At 51.0% G+C, this 11665-nt stretch overlaps 1 protein-coding gene across 1 annotated transcript in view; it reads right to left on the bottom strand.

The window, feature by feature from the left end:
* Positions 1–1379: 1379 nt before the first annotated feature.
* The window catches only part of TNFRSF13C (TNF receptor superfamily member 13C), a 10664-nt gene continuing 378 nt past the window's right edge, over positions 1380–11665 (bottom strand). The window contains exons 2-7 of the mRNA XM_027871177.1: positions 10778–10858; positions 10170–10193; positions 9958–10084; positions 7933–8309; positions 4672–4902; positions 1380–3613 (exon numbers count right to left, since the gene is read on the bottom strand). Coding sequence (XP_027726978.1) covers positions 3408–3613; positions 4672–4902; positions 7933–8309; positions 9958–10084; positions 10170–10193; positions 10778–10858 — 1046 coding nt within the window. The 3' untranslated portion in view covers positions 1380–3407. The remainder of the gene's footprint in view (positions 3614–4671; positions 4903–7932; positions 8310–9957; positions 10085–10169; positions 10194–10777; positions 10859–11665) is intronic.

Below are 11665 nucleotides of genomic sequence, written 5' to 3'. Positions count from 1 at the left end.
AGCATGAATAAAAGAAGCTCAGAACTTCAGGCTACAAAGCAGCCTTAGAGATCATGGAGTCCATTTTACAGATAGAGAAACTGAGGTCAAGAGAATGGTTTGCCAAGCATCATTACATTAGCAAAGATAGGATTTGAATCCTGGTCTTCTAACTTGAAATTCCATGTTCTGCCCACTGTACCTTGCAATAGTAATAACAATTAATCAGCAATAATAACTAATACAATAGATGTTCCCTTTTCTATGGCTGACATTAAAGTCAACAAAGCATTTTCCTAACCAATGCCCTATGATTAAGTATGTACATACTACACTTACATACCTAGGGACTTGTAGTCTGTACCCATGATATAGACATTCCATGCTCCAAGGCTCCCTCCAACTCTGATATTCCATGTTCTCAAATCCCTCCCCACTCCCAGCACTGATATTCCCTATTCTAAGGTCCCTGGCATTATAGGATTCTAAGCAGATTGAAGTAATAATTTAATAATAATAATAATAATGGTTAACATGTATGTGGTGCATATAGATTTACAAAAACCTCTTTATATTTTATCTCATTTTATTCTCATAACATCCCTATGAGGTAGGTGTCATAACTCCATTTTACAAAGAAACTGAGACTCAGAGAAGTTAAGGGGCTTACCTAGAGTCACACAGAGAGTAAATATCTGAGGAAGGATTTGAACTCAGTCTTCCTCACTCCAAGTACAGTTCTCCATTGTGCCATTTACCTGCTTCAGAGGTTAGAGAGGGAAGCTTGACTGACCTAATCTCTCCATTCCCCCAAGTTTCTCTCAAACTGTGGCCAGGTGGTCTGTGTATTTTAATCACAGTATAACTGTAAAGGGACGTAGGTGGAACCACAGTGAATAAAGCTCTGGTCCCAGAATCAGGAAGTCCTGAATTCAAATCCAGTCTCACATTTACTAGCTCACTTCACCGCTATCTGCCTCAGTTTCCTCATCTGAAAAATGGGGATAATAATAACACCTACCTCCCAGGGTTGTTATATGAATCAAATGAGATAATATTTGTAAAGTGCTTTGCACACCTGAAAGCATTCTATAATTGCTACCTATTATTAAAGGGCCTACTATCAGGCAGGGGTAGCTGCAGAGGAGAGAAAAGGGAAGATCTTGGCCTTGAGTAGGGAGCCTCTTTCCTATGCCCTTGGAGGAAGGAGGCTGTGGCTTACCACTGAGTCATTCTGAGTCACTGGCCCACCCTGTATTTCCCCCCTCTAGATACTAGGTCTGTGATGCTGAGCTACCATGGGGTGCACAGTGGTGCCTTGGCTAGGTGACTTCACTGGCATGCCTCGTGCCAGGCATGGGGGAGGGAGGGAGAGAGAACTCAGAACACAATCTGGCCAATTGCATTTTTCAATAAAAACAAACTCTTTATTGAAGTCTCAAACTCTAATGGCGAACTGGCTACAAATAACTCTCATTGCACATATTTAAAAAGAATCGCATTTCACACTGTGAACCCTTTACACATCACTTCAAGATTTACGCATTTCCCTCCTCAACATTCCTGTTTGGTAGGCAAGGGTATGATATCATAGAATCACAGAAGCCAGAGCTGGTTGTGGCCACCGCCGTCTGCTAGACCTGCCTGTGATGGAGCTGAAGGAGTTCATCTGGCATCTACCTGAAGAGACCATTCGGGATAGGTATAAAATATAAAGGAATACAAACAGCTAGGTACCAATTAAGCACTTTCAATCCTGATGGATTTTGGCTTAATCCACTCATTTTCCTTGTTTCGTTTAAAGGAGAAGCCCGTCTCTTTCTCAATTACGGGAGTGCAGAAGTCTCTACTCTCATCCCACCTCACCCCATCCCAGGGCTTCGGGACATCTTTGCTGCCAAAAGCTCTTACCTATTTATCTGTGACTTATTAGAGAAAAGCTATTGATTAGCTTCCTTGAGAATCTTAGTAAATTCTTGGTTTGCCTCTTCTAGCTATAATATGCATGTATATATGTATGCAAGTAGAGAGGAGAGACAGACAGAGACAAATAGAGAAAGGTACACAGAGAGACAGAGACAGAGACAAAGAGAGGAGAGAGACTCCCCCCTAATTGGAGACTCTTTGCATAACAGTCCTTTTGAGAGAAGGATTCTGGGAGATCTGTGTCAGACTACAGAGCCATGAATCCCTGGCTTCCAAGCAAGTTAAGGGGTTTTGTTGGGGACCTGACCCACTTTTCCTGCCTAACTCCCTGCGCTTGGAAACCAACCTCAAATAGCTTATTACCTTGTCGCAAGCATCTCACTCGCTCGGCTACTTTGTAAAAGTGGGCTGACATTTTTTTCTCTCCCTGAGAACAATTGGAACCATGGGTGAACCCAGCTGAACTTCCTGAAACAGACCTCAACTGTTGCTTCCTTACAATTCCAAGGTGACCACAATTGCTTCCCAGACTTGTCTTTGGCTGGGGGCTGCCTGGGGCCATCTTGCCTCAGGAAATGAATGAAGGGAAGACTTTCTAGCATTGCAGGATTTTGAGCTGGAAATGGACCTTGGGGATCACCAAGGTCACAGTGAAGGGAGCTGAAGGGAGAGAGAAGGGAATTTTCCAAAGGTCATGTGGGGAGTTCGAGGCATTCATGGGACTCAAATTCCCTGTTATGTAACAAGTATAGAACGGACTAGAGGGAGCAAAGATCATAATCCTAGAGCTCATTTTACAAAGGAGGGAACTGAGGCAATGAGAGATCACCCAGGTCACCAGTGGCAGAGCCAGGATTCAGACTCAGAAATAGGCCCCCTTTCCATTGCACCCCACTGTTCCCCAGGTCAAAGGGCCAAGGTGAGCAGCAGAGATAGAACATGAAGGTAAATCAGGAAAGTGGGGTGAAAGGTCAGAGTCAAAGGGCCCTAAGTGGGGGTGCCCTGACCATTGTCCTTGGGTCCCCTTCCTTGGGCATAGAGGAAATCTTCGGAGCACCCAGACCTCCCTTGAAAGCATTTTTGCGGCAGGGCTGGCTGACTGCCAGGGCTTAGGGCAGGGTTGTCAGGGAGAAGGGCTTGGAAGACAGCCCAGGAAGGATCATCCACTTGGAACTGGGAGGAACTTTACAAGGATCTAGGCACACACACTCCCTTCATTTTACCTAGGGGGAAACTAAGGAGGAAAAGAGAAGGCCAACATTCTACAACTATTGAGTAGCAACATTTGAACCCAGAGCTTGAAGGCCCATTACACTGTGCCATCTCTGTGGGAGCCTACAGAGACGCCATCTCTGGAAGTAGACCTGGGAGGCAGGAGGTCCACAGACCCCCCGGGGAAGGGTGCTCTTAGTCCTTTGGAAGGAAAGGAAGAGGGGGTTCCCAAGCCCCGGTGGAGCAGGTGGAGGGGCTGGAGCCAGCCCTTTCCTAGCCGGGTTCTTTCACTACAGCTCTGTGGTGGTGGTCTTGGTGGTGACAAGCTCCATGGCCCCCAGCTCCGTGGCGGGCACCGGGAAGCTGTGGCCGGGCGCTGAGCTGGGCTCAGGAGCACCATCACACTCCTGAAAGGGATGCTGGTCCTGGGCTTCACCCAAGCTGCTGTTCTGGGTCTGCACAGCTTTAGGTTCTTGGTGGGGGGGGGGGTCGAGCCCTGGGGGGGGGGGGGGGGGAAGGGGGGTGGGGAGGGGAGGAGGAGGGGGGGGGGAGATCAAGCCCTGGAGGGGGAGGTAAGAGCTGATGAGGGGTGGGAAGGTGGGGGACAGACTAGGGTCTGTAACCTGGCTTCCCTCCTCCTCCCCCATTCTCCCTTCCCTTCTTCCCTTCTCCACCCCAGTCCCTAAGCTTCCCATTCCTACCCCACAGGGTTTCTGCCCCACTCCCCAGTCCTAGGCACCTCCTCCTTGTTGTGTCACTGGCTCAGCTGACAGCCAAGAGTGGAGACAGCCAGGAGCTTGGAAAGAGTGCCAGAACTGGGAAGTCAGTGGACCTGCGTTCAAGTCTCCTCTGGGGGCCCTGGTTTCTTCGTCTTTAAAACAAAGACAAGATGGACCAAAAGGAGTCTGAGCTTCCTTCTGGCTCCAGACCGAGGAGCCCCAGGCTTCTCGAGCCCAGCTGTGTCCTCAGGTATTGGGGAAGTCACAACCTCTGGGAGTTTCCTCCTCTGTGAATTGAAGGGGCTTAGAGACAATGTCTGAGGTTCCTTCCAGCTCCCGCCCTGTGACTCTAGGCTGATCCCTGAGAGGCCCCTACAGGCAGGGAGAGAGCTGGGAAGCAGACCTCCCCGGGAGCTCCCAGACGACCAGGCTGACCCATCAATCAGGGCATCCGGACCTGGAGGGAGCCTTAGAAGTCATTGATTCCATGTCCCATCTTGCCCAAAGACCCAAGGCTCCCAGAGACTGGGGGATGGAGCTCCAAGGAGTATATTCTATTTTAGGATCCTATAGACAGAGCTAGAATGAACCTCAGAGGATGTGGAGTCCACCTCCTTATTTTTACAGATTAGGAAACTGAGGCCCGGGGAGGTGATGTGATTTTAAGGTTTCCCCGCATCAGAGATGAGATTTGAACTCGGGTCCTCTGACTTCGGAGCCAGTTCCCTCTATGCTATTACCCAGTCTCTCTTGGCTTGTCTCAGTCTAGGGCTGTAACTGACAGAAGGGACCAGCCCAAGAGAGTTGCGCCCTCCTGCAGCGTGGTGTCACTCACCCAGGGCTAGCTCCCTACTGGGGCAAGCCTCTTCGTCAGCAGGGGCCCTCTCCAGCCGTCTCTGCAGCAGGCACACCAGTAGGCCATACAGCATGGCCAGCACCAGCGCCAGCCCTATGGGGATCCCAAGGAGGAAGTATGGGCCTGGAAACATCCTGAGGATTGAAGTCATTGACGTATTGGACACTTGGGTCATCAGTGTGACTGTCTCTGAGGAGCTGGAGATGTTGTCTGGGGACAAAAAGAGGCAGAGACCCAGAAACTGAGATGGTCAAAGGTGACCGAGGCTGAGGGAGATAGAGGAAGACAGGAACTGAGAGCTAAAGAGACAGACAGAGACAGAGGCAGAAAGAGAAGACAGAGAGAAAGACAGAGACACACAAAAAGACAGGGAGATAGATAGATGGAGAGACAGAGGTATAGAAAGAGGCGAAGACAGAGATAGAAAGAAAAATAGAGAGACAGAGAGGAAGGGAAAGAGCCAGAAAGAAAGAAGAAGACAGAGACAAAAACAGAGAGAAAGGGAAAGAAAGAAATGGGCAAGAATGAAGGAGAGATAAAGAGAAAGCAATAGAGGGACAGAGACAGAAAAAGATGATAACAAAAAGAAATGGGGATAAAAAAGATACAGGGAGACAGATGTAAATAAAGGAAAAGAGAAATATGAAGAGAAAAAGAGAGAGAAACAGAAGAGGAGAGAGAGAGCGAGACAGAGAGAAACAGAGGAAGAGGAGGGGAGGAGAAAGAGAAGGATGAAGGGAAAGAGAGGAGAGAGAGACAGAGACAGAGAGGGTTTTATGATCTTATAAGATAGAGAGAAAAAAGAGAGACAGGACAAAAAAGACAGAGATAGGGTTACAATGAGACAGAGAGAGACAGAAAGAGAAAGAGAAGCAGAGGGATAGGGACAGAAAGTCGTGGATGGAGGATGAGCTGACCCCTTTCCCCAGCCCCATACCGGAACAGGCTGCTTTGTTCCAGGAGACGTCTGGGAGGAGGCAGGGCGATGATCCGTTAGGGATGCTATAGAGGGGACTCCTGCCTGAGGGGACGTTGAACTAGATAGCCCCCAAAGTCCCTGCTCACTTCAAGGATCTATGATGACAGTGGGGGTGAGGCAGAGAGAGAAGGAGGAGGAAGAAGAGAGGGAGAAAGTGAAGAAGAGAGGGAGAAAATAAAGAAGAAAGAGAGAGGGGGAGGGAGGAGAGAGAGATGATGAGAGACAGGAAGGAAAATGAAGAGAAAAACAGAGAGACATTCTGAGAGAGACATAGGTGGAGACAGGAAATAGACAAAGCAGGTTCTCTGGTCCTCGGATTTTCGTAGGTGGGAAAGAAGGGGGGACCTGTGGAGGAGGCACGAGAGAGCCATCGACCGAAACAGCCGGCCTTTCTGTGCAGGGGTCCTTGTTCCCACCCACCCCCGCCCCATTTCAGAGCCTTGGTCTCCGCCACACCCTCCAATTCTGGCTTGCAGTTCCGGCCTCCTTGTCCCGTTCCATCTGCTTGTGCTGAGCAGCCGCCATGGTGGACGGCCTCTCCTCTCCCTTCCCGGGTCTCCTCCTACCTCCCCGCCTGCTCCTTCTTGGTCTTCTTTCACAGCTGCTCTTCCTCACACCCCTTAGATGAAGGTTCAAACACAGGGGCTCAGCCCGGGGCCATCTCCTTTTCTCCGTTTGCACATCGTTTGGTGATCTCACTGGCCGCTGCGGCTTCAGTTATCCCCTGTGCGCAGAGGGCTCCCAAGCCCGCGGCACCTCTCGCACTCTCTCCCCAGAAATCGAGCCCTGTGTTTCCACCTGCCTCTGACCTCTTCTCCTGCGTGGCCCCCAGGTCCCTAGAGCTCGGCCGGTCAGGGATTCATCATTCTCTGCCCTGGCCTCCACTCCTGACTCCTCTCTCTCTTTCAGAGGCCTCCAGGCCTTCGACAGTCTGGCTCCAGCCCAGCTTTCCGCCCTCACATCACCCTTCACAGACTCTCCACTTATAACATTACGGCTTATCGAGTCACAAAGGGACCTTAGAGGCCGTCTCCTTCAATCCACTCATTTTTCAGAGCAGGAAACTGAGGCCCAAGGAGTAGTCACACTGACAGCACCCACATTAGAAGGCATGTCCTCAGACTCCAAACCTATGGTGGTTTGGTTGTTTCACTCATGTCTGACTCTGAGACCCCATTTGGCAGGTACTGGAGCGATTTGCCATTTCCTCCTCCAGTTCATTTTACAGAGGAGGAAACTGAGACAAAGTGGGTTAAACTTGCTCAGGGTCACACAGCTAGTAAGTATCTAAGACCAGATTTGAACTCAGGCCTTCATGACTCCAGGCCTGCCTCTCCTTTTACTTCCAGAGGTAGAACATTTTACAGAGCTAGGATAACCAAACTGGAGACTCTCCATCTCCTTTCTCATTCTGCCCTTTCCTTCCTCCACACCTTTGCTCGTGCTGTCCCTTATGCCTAGAGCTCCTACTCCCCATCTCTACTGATTGGAAACCCTTCTTCTTCTTAGGGCCAGCTTCCTTGACTTGCTCTCTCCACATCCCAGGTAAAAACATTTTTTCTCTCCTCAAATTTTTCTGAGCACTTTGATTGGACCTCTCCTTTATCCTTATCTCCCATTCTCATTAATTGTCTTTATTTATGGGTTTGTACTCTGCCCTCTACCCCTCCCCCCATATTGTAAGCCTCTTGAGGGCAGGATGTATGTCATGGGCACCTCGGGTTGGAATCCCCGGGGTAGAAATCTTTATTAGGAAGCTTTTCCTTATGCTGAGTCAAAATCAGCCCCTCCGAAAGCTCCCCCATTGCTCCTGGTTCTGCCTGAGGTTGGGGGGCACCAAGTAAAACAAAGCTATTCTCTTCTCGGTGACAGGCCTCCGAGTTCTGGAAAACAGTCATCAGTTCCAAGTCCCCACCCACCTCCAAGTCTTCTTTTCTCCTTATTAAACAGGGTCTGTGCCTTCAGTCACACTTGGCATGGAATGCAAGAGCAGGAACAGAAAGGAGAGCACGGAAAAGAGAGAGAAGGGGAGAGGACAGAGAGGGTGAGAGCTGGGGAGAAGTGGAGGAGAGTAGGTAGAGGGAAGAAGAGGGGGAGAGGGAGAGAAGGGGAAAGGAGAGAGAGAAGTGGGGAGGAGAAAGGAGAGAAGACAAAGGGAGCAAAGGAAAAGGGGGCGAGGGTAAGGAAGAGATGGGGAGAAGAAGGGAGGGGGTAGAGCCGAGGAAGAGGAAGCTGAAGGGAAGGGGGTGAGGTGTTCCTACCAGCTCCAGTAGCCGTGGGGGTCTGGTACAAATTGCATGGTAAGCATTTCCTGATGAGTTCATCAAAACACAGGGGAGGACATTGCACACTGGACCCTCCAGATCCTCGCCCCATCATCCTTGACTGCTGGCCTGCAGCTGCTGCTACCCAGCTGGCCAGGAGGCTTTTGAAGGCGAGCTCTCTGGGACCCCAGGAAGGAGGGGGCGGGTTTGGGGGCAGCTTTCCCCTCCCTGGCCGGCTCTGCGCTTCAGAAATCACTACGCACCTCCTTGGTCCCAGTCCCAGCACGAACGTACCTGGGGCCCAAGGGCCCTGACTGGCTGGCCGGTCCCATACCTTCCTCAAGTCTCTGACTGCGTGGTGGCCCTCCCTGCCTCTCACAGTGCCAGCTTACTCAGTGTCACACTCTGAGGCCTCCTGCTCTATTCCCAAGGGCCCCTCACAATGGAGCCTAGCCTGTAGGGGTACCTCCAAGTGAACAAGCTACTTTGGTGGTGAGTGAGCTCCCCATCAGTGCAGGTGTTCAAGCATCATTTAGAAGGGTGAGCAGTTGGACCTGCTGATCAATGACAGATTTTTATGGAGAGAATCCCATCTCTGGGAGTCTGATCATCTAACCCCAAATAAGAACAAGGTGGGCAGTATAGATCCAGTGAGGCAGAGAGGGAGACAGAGAGAAAAACATAGAAAGAGGCTGAGAAAGAAACCCAGGGTCAGAGACTGACCCAGGCAAAAATGGGAAGAAAAAGAGAAACAAAAGTTCTTCAGTCCTGGAGATGGCTTGGCCAGAGATAGGGACTGTTAGAGCCAGAGTCAGAGCAGAGATAGAGACAGAGGCAGCGCAAAGCCCAGAAATGGGCTGACAGGAGCAGAAAGGCAGAGACAGGGGAAGAAACAGAGATAGAGACAGAGACGTGAAGAGAAACGGCAGAGACAAGAAACGGAAAGGCAGAGACAGAGACAGAGACAGGAACAGAGAAAGAAACAGAGACCGAGACGGCTTAGCTGACCTCCTCTGTTTCTCCTCCCAGCCGGCCTGGCCTCCCCACCCCCCAGCCACACCTGGGTCTCTGTTTGCCCCCCTCCATCCCCCCAGCCACAGTGTTACCCAATCTCCTTCCTTTGTGACAGAGACTTGTGGTCTACCCTGGCTCTTCTCCCTCAGCCCCCTCCACTGATTACATCCTCCTTCAACATCAGCTCTCCAAGCAAAGAATCCTTTTCTGGGTCCTTGACCCCTGGACCTTTCTGCAGCTTTCAACAGTTGACCATGCCCTAAATGCAGGGGTGATTAAAAGCCCAGCCAAGCCCCCATCTCTAAGGGGCATCTAGGGTCTCTGCCTTTGGTTTAAGAGATGCCGCTTTTTCCTGACATGCCTCCTACCCCCCTGACCGGTTCTTCTCTGTCTCTCTCCCTGGCTCCTCATCACAGGATCAGAAGGGACATTCTCTGGCTGGCCCCACCCTAAACGTGGGTGTCCCCCAAGGTTCTGGCCTCAGCCAGAGGCTCTCCTTCATTCCCACAGCAACAAGGCCATCTCCAAAGCTTGCCGAAATCTCTGCCTCCGACCCTCTAGTGAGCTCTCCCAGGAGCTCCAGTCTGGAATAATAAAAAGAATGAGCATTTCTGTAGGCTTTCAAGGTTGCAAAGTGATTTACAAAAATTATCTCTTTTGGAGCCTGACCACAACCCTGGGAGAGAGGGACTGTTATTATCCCCATTAGGGGATGTGGGTGTGCCCTCCACAATGCAGATCGCAGCCCAGACCTGACTGTCCATTCTGTCCTCCTAAGGAGTTAGTGCAGGGGGGCCTTGCAGTGTGCTGGGGCCCTCCGCAGGGCTGCGTGAATCAGACATCGTCACCTCCTATCCTCCAGCCCAGCCCAGCTGTCGAGTGGGCATAATAAATACATGTTAGGGCAATTACTTTTATTAAGCCTGGGCGCCCCTTCCAGGAGGACGTGCTGTCTGCCATGTGGCCCCCTCCCCCTTCCTTCTCTGACTCCCCTGGGAGGCTCCCCACCTCTTTCCTTGCTCACGGGCCATGACACAGGAAGGTGTGTAGGCGTCCTGTCCCTGAGTGGGTGGGTTAGTAATCCAGAAGTGGGTTTGAGTTGGTGGGGGTGGGTGTAGCTGTGAGGGCGTGGGGCCTGAGATGATTGAGGAGGTGATTTAGGAGGGAGGAGTCCAGAGGATGTGGTTGGAGGGGATGGAAGTCGAGCATGGACTGCTCACCCTCCCACTCCTCTCTGGCAGCCCCTGTAAGGAGGGTGAGAGAATCCTTCTCCCTGTTTGACAGGGGGAAAATTGAGGCCCTGGGCGGTCAGTAACTGCTACAAGGTCATCTATAGAACCAGCATTTATAGACTGCTTTATGGTTTTCAAAGCACTTTACGTACATGATCTTTGATTTCCATCACGGCCCTTCGAGGTAGGAAGATGCTGCGACTGCCCTCATTTCACAGAGAAGGAAACCGAGGCAGGCAGCAGTAAATGACTTGTACAGAGTCAGACAGCTAGTGAGCGACTGAAACAGAACTTCCTGACTCCAAATCCAGCTGTCTAAACACCATCCCACCCAGCTGAAGTTCGAGCTAGGAGCAAAGTACAAAGTCGGGTCTTCGTCTTTTAAGGGAGTGGCTGTCAAAGCCCTGCCCAAAACTCTCCAAGGCAATAGGCTCCTGGATGGAGAGCTGGGAGGGACCTCAGGGCTCATCTGGTCCAACCCCCTTGTTTACAGATGAGGAAACTGAGGCCTGAGGAGGGGAAGGTATTTGCCCAAAGTCAAGAAGGCTTTGGAAGAGCCAAGATTTGCACTCAGGTTCTTTGACTCCAAAACCGGCCTCGTGTCCCTGGTGCCAGACGTCCAGTCCCTTCACCGTGCAGATGAAGCAGCTGAGCCCCAGAGGGGTTAGGGGGTTTGCCTAAGGTCACGCAGCAAGGTGGGAGCAGAGCTACAACCAGCTCCCAGGCCTCTCCAGCTTATTTCAATCCAGTGCTTATGCCTTGACATCATATTGACTTCTGGAGAAGCTCAATGGCCCAGGACAGAAGAGACCCTGCTATCAGGATGGGCCCCACTGCCAGACAGGCTTAGTGAGAAATGATGTGAGTGACACGCTCCAAAGGAGACATCGAGAATTAAATATGGGGACAGGAAGAGGCATGGAGACACAGGAGAATGGCCATGAGGGCAGGGGGCAGGGCTTTAGAGTCACAGAGATAGCCACAGAGGCAGAGAGGAGACAGGAAGATGTACAGCTGCATCTGTCATCTGTCTATTTATCTATCCATCCATCCATCCATCCATCCATCCATCCATCCATCTATCTATCCATCTGTCTTCTATTTGTCCATCGATCTGTCTTTTATCCATCCATCCACCCATCTATCCATCCATCTACCCATCCATCCATCCATCCATCCATCCATCCATCCATCCATGTATCATCTGTCTATACATCCATATATCTGTCTGTCTATCTATCTATCTATCCATCATCTGTCCATTTCTGTGTCCATCAGTCTAGCTAGCCAGCCAGTGAGACCTATTGAGATAAGAGCCTGACCAAGACAGTAAGCAGCTCAGCATACCACCCCCTACTCCCCCTCCCCCCTCCCCCTGCCGGCAATCCACACACACACAGACACACACACACAGACACCAACACACAGACACACACACACACACACACAGACACCCACACACACACACACCCACCCCCCCCCCC

Source organism: Vombatus ursinus, unplaced genomic scaffold (assembly GCF_900497805.2).
Source record: "Vombatus ursinus unplaced genomic scaffold, bare-nosed wombat genome assembly UNPS02003292.1, whole genome shotgun sequence".
Taxonomy (NCBI): Eukaryota; Metazoa; Chordata; class Mammalia; order Diprotodontia; family Vombatidae; genus Vombatus; species Vombatus ursinus.
This window is presented reverse-complemented; position numbering and strand designations above follow the sequence as displayed.